General features: G+C 44.1%; 1 protein-coding gene across 2 annotated transcripts in view; it reads right to left on the reverse strand.

The window, feature by feature from the left end:
• Window positions 1-16487, reverse strand: part of PIK3C3 (phosphatidylinositol 3-kinase catalytic subunit type 3) — a 121947-nt gene that overhangs the window by 41531 nt on the left and 63929 nt on the right. For both annotated transcript variants that reach the window (XM_083465822.1, XM_083465821.1), the window contains one exon: window positions 3081-3249. In XM_083465822.1, coding sequence (XP_083321948.1) covers window positions 3081-3249 — 169 coding nt within the window. The remainder of the gene's footprint in view (window positions 1-3080; window positions 3250-16487) is intronic.

Consider the following 16487-nt stretch of genomic DNA (forward strand, 5'->3'; position numbering starts at 1 on the left):
CTGTGACAGGAGCAAGGGGGTGGTGGGAATCTCCCTTGAAGACAGAAGATGAAGACAGGAAAAAAAAGCAGGAAAATAATTCTTTTAACAAATTATTCCCTTTCTTTTCTATCTCAGGGTGTTTTCATTTGGATTGTGTTCTCTCTCCCCACACCAGCTTTCAGCATCTTTTTAATACATTTATACAGCCATTCAGAGTTACTTGAGAGACTCCCCAGACTGCAGTCTGGTTTTCAGAACAGATATCTCCCTGATTCTTCCTAGACGCTTTATATATATTTAACGGAAAAAGATTGTGGGTTTATTCCCCCCAGTCTCCCGCTACCTTCTTGAGCAAGCTTCTTCGTATCTCACCCCACCCTGGAACGAATTCCTTGGGCACAAATTCCAAGTGTCTTTCTCTCCAACTATTATCTTTAATATTCCTCACTTTTGTGCATTTTGTTCCACATACATCATAAAAAAAGATCCAATCAAGGTGTCGAGCCATTTAAATTCATTCCCGTTCAGGCTTTCTGGAGACAAAAGGCTGCGCCGGCAAAGGTTTTATTATTGCACATTATTAGGAGCGTTTAGAAAGGCAATCAAGTTGTAACCGCTAGATCCTCAACGCTCTTCACCTTTTAATCTTATTGTCTATTAGCGCTTCTTTGCACAACTCCGGACATCCAGCTATCCATAAATTAAGAGAGAAGGCAATTCCTCAGCACCTGGGGCCAATTCGTAAGTAATGCCCCTTTAACCTTGCTCTGATCATCTCGTATCTATAATGTCCTCTCTGTGGGCCCAATCTCGTGGCACATCACTCCTTTTTAGTCGGCGCACAACAATTCTGCTCAAGTCATCTTTCTCTCCGGACACTATCGCCACCATCACCTCTTCCCTGAAGACTGAACGGTAGCTCTCAGTCACTGTCGGCATCTATTTCCAGTTTGTCGTCTTCACCTTTAAAGCTCTTCACACCTGTTCCCTCTTCGCTCACGTCGTTCCTTAGACCTGTTGCTCTTCCATATGAGTTCACCTCCCAGTGGAGCCCATCTGGCTCCCTTCCTGACACTTCTGGGTATATAGGAACACACCCACAAAGCTCCTTTATACAGTTAAGATTCATAGAACTGTAAGAGTTGGAAGGCACCCTGAGGGTTATCCAATGCAATGCCTTACAATGAAGGTGTCAAATTGCATTTCTTAGTAGAAGTAGCAGTAATAATAATAATAATAATAATAATAATAATAATAATAATAATAATAATAATAATAGAAGAAGGCCGATCGCCGAAGAATTGATACTTTTGAATTATGGTGCTGGAGGAGACTCTTGAGAGTTCCATAGACTGCAAGAAGATCAAACCTATACATTCTGAAGGAAATCAGCCCTGAGTGCTCACTGGAAGGACAGATCCTGAAGCTGAGGCTCCAATACTTTGGTCACCTCATGAGAAGACTAGACTCCCTGGGAAAGACCCTGATGTTGGGAAAGATGGAGGGCACAAGGAGAAGGGGACGACAGAGGATGAGATGGTTGGACAGTGTTCTCGAAGCTACCAGCATGAGTTTGACCAAACTGCGGGAGGCAGTGGAAGCCAGGAGTGCCTGGCGTGCTCTGGTCCAGGGGGTCACGAAGAGTCGGACATGACTAAATGACTCAACAACAACAATTTATTATTTCTACCCCACTCACCTGTTAAACATTAAAAGCTTCCCCAAAAATGCTTGGGATGGGGGTGTATGTTTTTAAAAACATTGGAAATGAAATCTGGCAGGTGTTACCAGAGATAAAAGAAAATTCCGGACCTGTGCAAGATTTACTTAGTCTCTCTTTCTCAGACACACAGAAGCATTTTGTCTACCAAGTTTCCTATTAGGATATGTGTAACTGATGCTCTGAATCACACCTGCACAGGTTAATCCTGTTGCAATGATTCTTGGGAGAGATGGGAGTAACCAAGCTCTCTGATTAATAACTTTGTTTTCTCATTCTGCTGAATTGCTTCTAATGCATTATCAATGACAGCTTATGAAAGGCATTTCTTTCTCCCTCCCATCTCTACTTTTCAAGAAGACGGAGCACTACTTCCCCAGACATCCTTTCACATTATTCCCTCACGTCCGTCTCCCAAGGATCGCCACTAAAAGGCTGCGTTCAGGTATCACTTTCGTCTATCTTCCCGACACTGCCTTACCTGCTTAATTCCTAGTTTTACGTGACCTTTAATATGACTGAAAAGCCACTCGTGGAAGTCTAGTGTAAAGCTTAGAGGACTGCTTGCAGTGATTTCCATGGATCATTCTTTCAAAAAAAAAAAAAGAAAGAAAATAAAACCCACCTGCAACCCTGTTAATTTAAAAATAAAAATAAAAATCATGGGAGTTTTGCACCGTAGTAATTTCGTGGGATGAAATTTGGGTCCGTCTCCATATCCCCCTACAATTTAAAATTTAGCATGACCCAATATCGATTCAAAGGCCACATTTGCATAACACAACAGGTAATGAAGTGTAAAAGGAAAATTCAAAATTAGGATGTTAGAATTATAACCAGGATTTTTGCTTTTCAGATTTTTTTGCTGTATATTTGTGGTCTGCCGCTTTGTTTTTTTTATGGAATAGAGCAGACATGTCCAACCAGTCGACCGCAATCTACAGGTCGATCCCTAGGGTGCTTCAGGTCGATCACTGGATTAAGAAAAGTGATCACCTGTGTGCTCCTGATTAATCACTCTGCGTCCCTGGCGCTATGTTCCATTTATGCTGCCGTTGCCATAAATGTTCCCCCCAAAAAGCTCAGCAACTTTTGGCAATAACAATGGGTAGATCACTGCCAGTTTTATTATACTAGGAGTATACCGTAGTCTCTAGAGAGTTGGATGTGCCTGGAATAGAGGAACGTTTTTTATTTGTTTTTGTTATTTTAAATAAAAACAATAAAGAAATAAAGTAAGAGCAGGGGCAGAAGAAGAGTGTCATGGTGAAAATGAAAAGATTGTGTTTGTGATTGTGCCAGCCAGACAGTCTCTCTGCTCAAAAGTGAAGGAAGAGCCGGCTGGCCAGCCCAGCAGCAGAAAAGCTTAATAGCTTACCTGCGCAGGTGAAGGAATGCTGTGTAGCACTGCTTGCGGAACTCCTGGTACTGCTCGCTTTGCGTCCCTCCCATGCCTTCCACCATCTCTTTGTTCAGTTTCATGGGTGGGGGAAGAGGTTTTGGGTCGCGGCCCAGGATGTAGCCAAAATCGATGTGGAAAAGTTTGCCTGCATTTGGAAAGAAGGCAGATCATCATTAATTATTATGGCATATTTATTTATTATCAGAGCCCTGCGCCAATCATTTGGGGGTTCCTTTTTTCAGTCAGCAGGAGGGACGCGGGTGACCACCAGAGCCTAGGACTTGCCGATCAGAAGGTCGGCGGTTCGAATCCCTGCGACGGGGTGAGCTCCTGTTGCTCGGTCCCTGCTCCTGCCAACCTAGCAGTTTGAAAGCATGTCATTGCAAGTAGATAAGTAGGTACCACTCCGGTGGGAAGGTAAATGGCGTTTCTGTGCGCTGCTCTGGTTCGCCATTAAAGCGAGATGAGCGTCGCAACCCCAGAGTCGGCTATGACTGGACCTAATGGTCAGGGGTCCCTTTACCTTTACCTTCCCACGTGGGAATAAACACCTTACCCGTTCCAGTTCTGCTTGAATAAATATGGAATAAATAAATGTTACAACGTATACAGCTATTGGTCTAAGGAAAATAAAGTAAAACAATGAAAGGGGAATGATTTCTCCTCTCTGCCTTTCAGCTGTCTGGACAGAATAACCAGCCTTGAACTCGCTCTCCTCCAGAGCATGCCTTATAAAGAAGTCTGTTGCCAAGGCAACCCTGTTGCCGGGCAAAACTTGTTGCCAGGGGCAAAACTTTTCAAGGATCATTTCAGCCCTTTAATTAAAAGAAGTCAGCTCCCCAAAGCCTTTTGGAACAAGGAAGTTTTCCACCTGCTGGCAGGAAAGCAAAAAGGAGGGAGCTAGTTTTGTTTAGCCAGGGGCAGAGTTCCAAAGTCTAGGAGCCACCACCAAGGAGGCCCTCTCCTGCATCCCCACCAAGTGTGCCTGTGAGGAGGGGGGGAGACCGAGGGAAGCACACCCCCAGATCTCAAAACCTGGGCAGGTTTGCACAAGGGAATATGCTCTTTCAGATAGCTTGAAATTGTCTCTGTGTATATGTGTGTGTGTGTGTGTGTGTGTGTGTGTGTGTGTTATACAAAACTTAATTTTGGGGTTGTGGATTCGAGAGCCATGTTGGACAAAATATTATTTCATGCCACACTTCTAAGGAGTACGTCAAACAGAAAAATACAAGAGAAGATGAAGAAATCAGAAAAGAATATTCTACAGCACTGACAAAATAGGATTTATATTTTGTACATACAGTGGTACCTCGGGTTAAGAACTTAATTTGTTGCGGAGGTCCGTTCTTAACCTGAAACTGTTCTTAACCTGAGGTACCACTTTAGCTAAGGGGCCTCCCACTGTGCGATTTCTGTTCTCATCCTGAAGCAAAGTTCTTAACCCAAGGTACTATTTCTGGGTTAGCGGCATCTGTAACCTGAAGCCTCTGTAACCTGAGGTACCATGGTACTGGACTTACTGGTCAACTGAAAAGCTACATTTTAATATATTATGTCATGATGTTGATTTTGACATTATGAGAAGCTATATCTAATTTTTGAGAAGTAGCCTCTAGTAAATAACTTTGTGATTGTTACTATACGGCCTATTCCGTTTACGTGTTTTGTCAATTGGATTTCGGTAATATAGGCATTCTGGTGGTTTTGGACAAAATATTCCTGATTACAGGGGGAAAGACTAGATGACCCTGTCACTCCCTTACAATTCTATGATTCTACGATAAGTGTGTTTCTCTGTGTTTTGCGTAAGTGTGCGCACATGTGTATATGTATGTGTATGTATATTTATGTTATGTATTTATTTGTGCATTGATAGATAGATAGAGTGGCCAGCCCTACAACAGACAGAGCACACAAAACACAGACAAAAGCAACAAAAAAATAATGAAATAAGATGATGCTGCTGGGGTGGGGGCTACAGAATGAAAACTGAGGATTTCTTCATTTATATTGTCAGTTGGTTGACTATGAATCATTTATGAGAGCATTCCACCTTGGCTCAAAGCAATGAGAGCTCATTATTCTACCTGAAGTTGTGATTATTTTGCATTTTTCATGGGGGGTGGAGAGCACACTATGCCCTTCAATCTCCCCACTCCCCCTTATGAGGCATACTGCTTTTCAAATGATAATAAACTAGCTGACTTTCAAAAGAGGAAAGGCCACGCCAGTTAAATGCAACACCCCAAAACAAATGAAAACGGAGGAGCGGTAAACATTTCCAGCAGCATGAAGAACAAACCTGCACGCGCGCACACACGCACACACATTGGGCACCACTGGCACCAACTCCAGGGAGCCATGGATGCTTTGGCACCCACAATAATATATTTGTGGGGGCTGAGCCCCTCAACCAAGTTGAAGCCCTTGGTTGTGGGCACCCACAATCTTTCACGCGAGATGGCACTGGGCACTGGAGACGAGTTTATGGAACCAAAGGGGTGGCAGCCCAAGGGTTTTTTAATTATTATTATTTGGTAACCACTGGATTAGGCAAAACAGACGGAATAAAGTTCTGCCAACAGCTACTGGGGCAAGATTGCCAAAATGAACCAAGTTATGCAACGGGCAGGATATTCCTGGTTGGGTGGCCAACTCCCAAGAGACTGTGATCTACAGTTAAAAACTGGCAGTGATCTACCCCCCCCCCTTGAGCTTTTTTTAGGGAGGAGGAAGGCTTGTTTTTTAGGGGTTCAGGTCAAAGTTGTTGAGCTTCTTTGAGGGGGAGCCAATGATCTGCCAGTGATCTACTACAGACGTCCAATGATCTACTGGTAGATCACGATCTACCTGTTGGACGTGCCTGTCCTAGACTACAAAGTGCTTTGAGAGAACTAATGGAGGCAGGTCCACCTTCTCCATGCCCTGCTTGCGGGTTCCAGAAAGCATACAATTTGTTGCTTGAGGGGAGAAAGCTCTTAGACTGGTGAAGCAAAGGAGGAACATATTCAGGACCTTGGACAGTTCTAAAGGAACTTGCTAAGGCAACTACTACGGAGATGCTGTCTCTGCAGGGAGCTAGAGCGAACTGTAACCTTAAGTAGGCTGTCAAGGCCTGTATTGTGGTGGGGTCCACCTCCCTGGAGGAGCTGGCTGAAGGGCTGTTGACTTATTTTGTGCTTACAGGTTTCAGCAAAGGCTGTGGAGACTGCAGGGAACTCCTCTGGGCACCACAATTCAAGAAGGACACTGACAAACTGGAACGTGTCCAGAGGAGGGCAACCAAAATGGTCAAAGGCCTGGAAACGATGCCTTATGAGGAACGGCTAAGGGAGCTGGGCATGCTTAGCCTGGAGAAGAGGAGGTTAAGGGGTGATATGATAGCCATGTCCAAATATATAAATGGATGTCACATAGAGGAGGGAGAAAGGTTGTTTTCTGCTGCTCCAGAGAAGCGGACACGGAGCAATGGATCCAAACTACAAGAAAGAAGATTCCACCTAAACATTAGGAAGAACTTCCTGACGGTAAGAGCTGTTTGACAGTGGAATTTGCTGCCAAGGAGTGTGGTGGAGTCTCCTTCTTTGGAGGTCTTTAAGCAGAGGCTTGACGTCCATATGTCAGGAGTGCTCTGATGGTGTTTCCTGCTTGGCAGGGGGTTGGACTCGATGGCCCTTGTGGTCTCTTCCAACTCTATGATTCTATGATTCTATGATCTACTGCGTCCAAGGACAGCAGCAGGCATGTGACCTTGTGGTTGGCCACAAAGGACTGAAATGAGGTACTGAAGGTTCTCCCCCAAACCGAGGACGTAGCTTGGGCCTGATGCTCCATCTGCGTCTTTAGATCAGGCCTCCCCAACCTTCAGCCTTCCAGATGTTTTGGACTACTACAATTCCCATCATCCCTGACCACTGGTCCTGTTAGCTAGGGATCGTGGGAGTTGTAGGCCAAAACATCTGGAGGGCTGAAGGTTGGGGGTGCCTGCTTTAGATTGTGGGCTATGGCAAGAATAGCCTGCTGGATCAGGTTGATTGTCCATCTAGTCCAGCATCCAGTTCTCACAGTGGCCCACAAACAGAAGACAAGAACATGAACACAAGAGCGCCATCCCTTCCTGTGGTTTGCAACAATCAGTGTTCAGAAGCACTGCTGCTTTCAACCATGGAGGCAGATCATAGCCATCATGGCTGGCAGCCATCAACATGCCTTGGTCCAGTATATCTGAAGGAGCGTCTCCACCCCCATCGTTCTACCCGGACACTGAGGTCCAGCGCTGAGGGCCTTCTGGTGGTTCCCTCACTGCGAGAAGCCAAGTTACAGGGAACCAGGCAGAGGGCCTTCTCGGTAGTGGCACCCGCCTTGTGGAACGCCCTCCCACCAGATGTCAAAGAGAACAACAACCACCAGACTTTTAAAAGACATCTGAAGGCAGCCCTGTTTAGGGAAGGTTTTAATGTTTGATGTATTACTGTGTTTTAATTTTGTGTTGGAAACCGCCCAGAGTGGCTGGGGAAGCCCAGCCAGATGGGCGGAGTATAAATAATAAATTAATTATTATTACATTCCTCTTAATGAGCATATTTACTAGGAAATAAATTATAGGGGACTCCTTAATTCTAAGTAAAGATGCTTACATCAGGCTCCTACGTAAAGGGTAGGGTTGAGAAAGAAGACTGGGGGAAATTTGTGGGTTATCTGGAAAATAACTGTGAATACAACACTAGTGGGTTTTAAAGAGGCACTGTAAAGAATTAATAAGTATTGTCGATTAGAAATAATGAAGGAAGGGAGGGAAAATGGCAATATGTAAGAATGGAATGCGTATGGAAGGAATATCCACGAATGATTGTCAGTAACGTTGAAGGAAGTCAAAATTGAATAAGAATGTTATGATATGGATAAAAATGTAAAACTGGTTGGAAACCAATAAAATTTTAAAATGCAAAAAAAAAAAAAAAAAAAGAGAGAGAAAGAAGACAGTATGCAGTGGACGGAAAAATCTTGCAGATATTAATTCTATGTATGGATTGCTCTCCCAGCGGCTGTACTGTACATGCCAGAGGTTTTCTTTTCCCTCTGCTCTTCCGGGCTGCTCTGTGATTTTCCTTCCTAGCTTTTTCCCTTCAGCACTGTGTCTGAAGGGAAAACACACACAGGCTGGGTGTGTGTGTGTGAAAGAAAAACTGTTGTGTCTGAATTCTCAACTGGAAGGTCCACGCCTGCTTGGCTGGGAGGCAATTGTTGCTTGCTGCAAGCAACCAGTCTGAGGTTGAGGACAGTGGCGATGGCCTTGATAACGAACTGCAATATCCAAGTTCATGGTTGGGGAGAAACAGCAGGAGAGGGCAGCATGCTGGACCAGACAGACCTTGAGTGGATCCAGAAAGTCTCTTCAGTTGAAGGAGACTTGGTACGATGCCCTGATTGGAAATAAAAGCCTTGGATGGATGGTGATGAATTTACAGATGAAGGAGAACTCATCATTCCTGGTGAGAGGTCAAGTTTCTATCCTTGACCATGGCTGTAGCCATGGTGTTTGCATACTGTTAAGCTATTACACAAGAGCACTCTCCCCTCCAGCAGTTTCTGGCAACTGGTATTCAGAACCCTTATTGCTTTCAACTGTGGAGGCAGAGCAGTCATCCTGGCTAGTAGCTAGTCTTATCCATCATCAAGTTGTCTGATCCTCTTCTAAAGTCATCCAACTTGGTGACCACCAAGTTCCGTAGTTTAACTATGCAATGCACAAGCACTTTTGAGAGCAAGGTTTATATACTGCTTAATAATGCCATCTAAGCAGCTTAAATAAAATTAAACATTGAGAAGAAAATACCAATAAAATGAATGGATTTAAAGGAGAAGTTGACAAAAGAAAATTATCAAAATCTGATAAGGTTCCATAATCCGAGCGGAGTATTTTCTGTTGAAAGATCTCAGCAGTGGGGGAAACCTCAGCTAGGAGGGCCAGAGTCCATGCTGCTCAAACATCAATGATGTAACAGGCATGGTTCAATAGGTACTGATTACTTGCATTGCTGATTACTTGCATTGCTCTTGAGAGTCCCATGGACTGCAAGAAGATCAAACCTATCCATTCTGAAGGAAATCAGCCCTGAGTGCTCACTGGAAGGACAGATTGTGAAGCTGAGGCTCCAATACTTTGGCCACCTCATGAGAAGAACTAAACAACAACAACTTGCATTGCTACATTCCACACTGCTGGCAAATGGCGTGGATCCCTATTACCTACTTTATAGGACCCATTTAAGGATGGGTGTGATTTTTAAAAAGGCACAATCCCCCACACAGGCAGATATGTTTAAGCCACACTAATCTCAAATTTTCCTGGGTTACCTCCACTCAAGAGCAGTAAAACATATTACCCACTTAAAATAACACATACATCTGAAAAAAATATTTGAAAATCAGCAGGCTTTGATCTATGTTGCAGAGTTACACTAGTTATTTAATTAAGAACATTTAGAGGGATTCTTCTCTCTACTCATTTATTTCAAGACTGTCATAATGATGAGTCTAGAGATACATGTATTAAAAAAAAAAAGACAGCAGAATAAGTCTTGTGGCTGCAATTACATTTCTCATCCAGTTCTGTACACAGGGAATAAGAGGTGTTAATTAATCTTAGCTTCATTTACATATGTAGCTAGTTCAGTAGATCTGTGTAGCACACTTCAAAAGCCGTCAGATCAACAAGAAGGATTGGTGGAGGAGTGCAAAAATTAAGGAACTGGAAAAAGAAATATTAAGATTTCTCTCTCTGTCTGTCTTTCTCCCTCACACACCATTTGTGTACCTTGCAATTGCATTAAATGCTTGTTAGGCCATCATCAAACAGAATAGAACATGTTATACCTTCTATTCCATAAATAAAAATAAAGATTTGCACCATGCCCAATCCTGTACCTTAGGTTACAATATCTGCACTGTTCCTTATGTTGCACAAATGCTTTTGTTTTGTTTGTATTTATTTAACAGAATTTATATACCACTTGACTGCAAGAAAATTTCTAAGCAGCATAACCCCCCCCAAAAAAACCCCTGCTTGCCCCAAGCCTTTCTCCTCCCTGCTCAATCCCTAAACCCTTTTAAAAGAAGGGGGAGAGTATCACACAACAGTTTCCAAACCACTCTGTGAAGCACACATCCCACTGTTAAACCTCACTGCAGGCATGTTTAACAGAGGGGAGGAGATGTTTCACAGTGCCTCCCCCTCCCCCAGTTAAACCAGCTTGTCTGGGCTGCCTGCCACCCACACAGTTTGCTTAACTGCCTGCTGTTCCTCAACTGCAGCGTGACGACAGCCTTCCCCTTTTATGTATATAGGAAGAAATGTTAAAAATCACTGACAATAAACAGATATTCGAAACTATTCAAATGGTGATTAGAACTAACGTTGGCTAAAAATAAATGAAACAAGTGTAACTTCTGGGTGTCTTGATAGAATCATAGAATCGTAGAGTTGGAAGATACATCAAGGGTCATCTAGTCCAACCCCCTGCTATGCAGGAATCTCAACTAAAGCAACCATGGCAGGATAAAAAGGTAAAGGGACCCCTGACCATTAGGTCCAGTCGTGACTGACTCTGGGGTTGCGGCGCTCATCTCGCTTTATTGGCCAAGGGAGCCGGCGTACAGCTTCCGGGTCATGTGGCCAGCAGGACTAAGCCGCTTCTGGTGAACCAGAGCAGCGCACGGAAACACCGTTTACCTTTCCACTGGAGCGGTACCTATTTATCTACTTGCGCTTTGATGTGCTTTCGAACTGCTAGGTTGGCAGGAGCAGGGACCGAGCAACGGGAGCTCACCCCGTCACGGGGATTCGAACCACCGATCTTCTGATCAGCAAGTCCTAGGCTCTGTGGTTTAACCCACAGCGCCACCCGCGGGCATTCCTAAACTAATATATTTTAAGGAGCTGCAGAAAAGAAGGTGCCACCCTACAATAGGCTCCTATCTGCCATAAGGAAAGAGGGAATAAGCTAAGTTGTAGATTGGAATTGTGCCCCCTGATCTGCAGGCCCCGGAATGGCTTTTTTCCCTTGTACTCCAACTTTTTCTTGGAAGTCAAACAGCTTAGTTCCCGAATGTTTTGGCTCCCAAACAACGCAAACCTGCAAGCGACTGTTCCGCTTTGCGAACTATTTTTGGAAGCTGAATGTCCAACAGGGCTTCTGTGGCTTCCGATTGGCTGCAGGAGCTTCCTGCAGCCAATCCGAAGCCGTGCTTTGGTTTTCGGATGTTTTGGAAGTCGAACGGACTTCCAGAACAGATTCCATTCGACTTCCAAGGTACGACCGTACTGTAGATCCAGACATTTGCATTTCATTGCTTTGTCGCAGTTGTGTCTGTTGCATATGTGTATATTTGCATTTTATGTAAACTACTTCCAAGAACTAGCAAATGGTATAAACATGAGTCTAACCGCCGCGAGTCATCCTGCATGTCTGTCCACACATGCAGTCCAGGAGAATTGGTCTTCTGTTTGGAAATATTCATGAGCAGCACAACAGCATGACACATCCGCACTGAGTTAAGGACTGCAAATAATCAGCATTTCATATCGCGGGGCTCCCGCCGCCATTCATATACCCCAAGATGAGAGCCTTGCTGACCCCTCTCACTCTCAGCCGTCTCCCCGGATGAATATTTGCAGGGAAAGGGGTTAAGAAGGCCACCAGAAATGCCGCCAAGCTATTTGTCTCTGTCAGTTTAATCAACTGTTTCCTCCCAAAGAACGAGCATTTCTTATTTCAAATTTGTCAGAGTCAACAGTCATGACAACGCCTGAAAAACAGCTTAAAATAAAGACGGAGAGTGGGCAAGCAATGGGAACTCAAGGCTTTGTCTTTTTTTTTTTTTTTGCAGTGAAAAATTTGGTTTAGAAGCCACAACAATACAGTGGTACCTCAGGTTACAGACACTTCAGGTTACAGACGCTTCAGGTTACAGACTCCGCTAACCCAGAAATAGTACCTCGGGTTAAGAACTTTGCTTCAGGATGAGAACAGAAATCGCGCGGCAGAGGAGGGATGTCCCATTAGCTAAAGTGATACCTCAGGTTAAGAACAGTTTCAGGTTAAGAACGGACCTCCAGAACGAATTAAGTTCTTAACCAGAGGTACCACTGTACTGTAATAATCTTGGCTGAGTGAATTTAATGGCAAGCAATGGGACCTCAAGGCTTCATCTTCTTTTTTTGCAATGGAAAATTTGGTTTAGAAGTAAAGCAACAACAATACAGTTGGAGTCTTGTGAGCAGGAATTGAGATACAGCCACGCCGCCGGAGCACAATTTCTGTTCTCATCCTGAAGCAAAGTTCTTAACCCGAGGTACTATTTCTGGGTTAGCAGAGTCTGTAAGCTGAAGCGTCTGTAACCCGAGGTACCACTGTAATAATCTTGGTTGAGTGAATTTAATCCAAAGACTTATGGCAGCATTTTTAGCTCATACAGAAAAGCTCAGGAACATCTACACTGACCGGTTGAGACTCTGCAGTCCGCCCTGGAGATGCTAGGAGTTGAACCCAAGACCTTCTGCAACCAAGGCTGATGCTCTGCCACTGAGCTACAGCTGGCAAATTTCTTAACAAATACCATTGTAAGAATCTAAGACGAGCCTGCTGGATCAGGCCAATGGTCCTACAAGTATAGTATCTTGTTCACCTGGTGGTCAACCAGGTGCCTGAGGGAAACGTGCAAGCAATATCCGAGCACAGAAGCACGGTTGCAGCGTTTAAATTGAATAAACTGAAAACTAAGGTATTGGAGAAAAATTTAACAGCTATTGAAAAGGAGAGGTTTCAGAATGAAACTGGGTTAACTGTGGTTAAGAAAGTAAAATACTTGGGGATTAATATGACAGCCAAGAACGTGAATCTATTCAAAGACAATTATGAGAAATGTTGGGCAGAAGTTAAAAAGGACTTTGAAACATGGTCAAATCTGAAGCTTTCATTGTTGGGTCGTATTGCTGTGATAAAATGAATGTATTGCCTAGGATGTTGTTTTTGTTTCAAACATTGCAAGTTGTGGACAAGATGGAATGTTTCAAGAAGTGGCAGAAAGATATTTCTAAATTTGTCTGGCAGGGCAAGAAGCCTAGAATTAAATTAAAGATACTGACTGATGCAAAAGAAAGGGGTGGATTTGCCCTGCCAGACTTAAAGCTTTATTATGAATCAGCAGCTTTCTGCTGGTTGAAAGAATGGCTACTTCTTGAGGATACAGATATTTTAGATTTGGAAGGCTTTAATAACATATTTGGTTGGCATGCATATTTATGGTATGACAAGGTTAAAGCACATAAAGCATTTAAAAACCATATTGTAAGGAAAGCTTTGTTTAATGTTTGGATGAGATATAAGGATTTGTTGGAAAATAAAACCCCAAGGTGGCTATCACCGATGGAAGCAAAAGCTGTAAAAAGGCTTAACATGTAGGCCAATTGGCCGAAATATAGGGAAGCACTCTCCCATCCTGTAGCTTCCCGCAACTGGTATTCAGAAACATTTCTGCCTCTGTCTGTGGAGCCAGAGCACAGTCATCACATCTATGAATTTCTCTGGTATGCAGGCTGAGACCCTCCCTGCCCGGGGACTGTCTTGCCAGAGTGGTGCAGGCTCTGGTCATCTCCCGCTTGGATTACTGCAACATGTTCTACGTGGGGCTACCTTTGAAGGTGACCCGGAAACTACAATTAATCCAGAATGCAGCAGCTAGACTGGTGACTGGGAGCGGCCACCAAGACCACATAACACCAGTCTTGAAAGACCTGCATTGGCTCCCAGTACGTTTCCGAGCACAATTCAAAGTGTTGGTGCTGACCTTTAAAGCCCTTAACAGCCTCAGCCCAGTATACCTGAAGAAGCATCTCCAGCCCCATCGTTCTGCCTGGACACTGAGGTCCAGCTCCAAGGACCTTCTGGCGGTTCCCTTAGTGCGAGATGTGAGGTTACAGGGAACCAGGCAGAGGGCTCTCTCGGTAGTGGCCTGTGGAACGCCCTCCCATCAGATGTCAAGAAAACAAACAACTATCTGGCTTTTAGAAGACATCTGAAAGCAGCCCTGTTTAGAGAATTTTTTAATGTTTGATGTTTTATCGTGTTTTTAATATTCTGTTGGGAGCCACCCAGAGTGGCTGGGGAAACCTAGCCAGATGGGTGGGGTATAAATTTATTATTATTATTATTATTATTATTATTATTATTATTATTATTATTATTATTATATTGCAGGTGCTGGGGATTGAAATTTGGGCATTGTGCATGCACAGTATATTCTCTATCAACTCTTTCGCCGTAAACTCCAATGCCATGCTAACTCTCTGAACCGCATATATACATGCTTTGGTGGTACTGATCCCCACCTTGAGGGTGAAATTAAAAAAACAAACAAACCTGACTTATAGATAGATAGATAAATAAATGCAGAGATCTAACATATAAGAGGTCCCTGCTTTGTAGCATTTTCAGGAGAACAGACATGTAACACACACAGAGGTTCATGTCTACGTCAGTTCAGTTGTGAAAGTGGTTCTGCAAATAGTAGTATCAGGCATCCTATTTCTACATAATACCCATCATCTCCCTTTTAAGATGTGCAAAGCATTTCACGTGCATCGTCTCAGCACCCCTTTCAACAACTCTGCAAACTAGGTGAACGTTCTCCCCATATTGCAGACAGAAGGACTGAGGCCCACAGACAAAACACTGGCTTACCTAGTGAATGCATGGATGAATCAAGATCTAAGCCAGCCTTCGTCAACTTGGTGACCTCCAAGTGTTTTGCACTATGACTCCTAATACACGGACCTAATACAACCAAGTTGGCTGTGGGGTCTGAGGCTAGATCTCTTGGACTTCCACAGAAGGCTAATTTAAGCTAAGGACTCCCCAGCTCAAACTTTTAGAGAAATCGCTGCACCAGGGAGAGAAGAAAATGCATCTCTAGATTGTTGCAGTGAAAAGAATGCTCGACTTGGACTGGGCAGACCCTAGAGTTCAATTAACCACTCAACTCTGAATCTCACTGGGTGACCTTGGGGCAGCCATGAGCTCTCAGGATAATCCACTCCTCAGAGTTGTTGCGTTACAAACTACCCTGAATTCCTTGAATGAACAGGAAGATACAAGACGGGAAATATCTAAAATAAAAAATACCAATGATTTTTTGTTGTTGTTGAGAAGTCAAGGCTTGGAATAATATCTGAGCGGCTCTACAGCGGCTTGGGGAGTAGTTATAGGACTGTGAGTTGACTTTTAGTTACCATATTTTTTACTCCATAAGACACACTTTTTCCCTCCTAAAAAGTAAGGGGAAATGTGTGTGCATCATATGGAGCGAATGCAGGTGGGAAGCAGGCAGGAAAAGTCCCCAAGAGCCGCACACACGCTACACACGCTCTTTAAAGGGCTCTTGCTGGCTTTTGCGGGAGGTGGGGGGAGGGACAGAGGACAGCCCCTCAGTCTCTTCCCCCACCTCGTAGAAGAATAAGAATAAGAATAAGAATATCTTTATTGTCATTGCCCCCTTCGGGGACAACAAAATTACTTGACTGCTCCATAAAAACACTAATTAAACAATACAATATAATACAGCAAGGGAGATTAGATGACTTTCAAAGTCCGGGCTTCCCATTCAGGGCCGAGATCGCTCTGGAGAAGAAGCTGTTCTTAAGATGACTCGTTCTTGTCTTCATCGACCTGTATCTCCGTCCCAACGGCAAGAGCTTGAAGAGACAGTGACCAGGATGCGATGGATCTTTTACTATGTCCAGTGCCTTCCTATGGCACCTTGTGGCATAAATCTGCTCTAAGGTGGAGAGTGGGCAGCCAACAATGCTCTCTGCTGCCTTAACAACTCTGCACAACCCCATCCTGTCCTGGGTAGTACAGCTTCCGTACCACACACATAAGCCATAAGTGAGCACGCTCTCAATGGCACAGTGATAGAAGGCAAGCAGCAGTTTCTGCGGAAGATGGTTTTTCCTTAGTATTCTCAAAAAGTACAGTCTCTGCTGCGCCTTCTTCACAAGCCCCCTTGTGTTGACACTCCAGAAAAGCCCGCAAGAGCGCTCTTGGGGACTCTTCCCCCGAGGAGGGAGAAGGGCAGCCGTCAGGGAAAAGCCTGCAAGGCTCTACTCAGTGCTCCCTTCAAATATTTTTTTTTTCTTGCATTCCCCCTCTAAAAACTAGGTGTGTCTTATGGTCAGGTACGTCTTATGGAGCGAAAAATACGGTAACCAACATCGCGGATCCAGTACGCACGTTTACTCAGAAGTAAGTCCCACAGTGTTCAATGGGATTGCACTGGATCACAGCCTGATATCATGAAGGGTATGGCTGCAGCACAATGTTT

Source organism: Podarcis liolepis (genome assembly GCF_965112155.1).
Source record: "Podarcis liolepis genome assembly, chromosome: 11".
Lineage (NCBI taxonomy): Eukaryota > Metazoa > Chordata > Lepidosauria > Squamata > Lacertidae > Podarcis > Podarcis liolepis.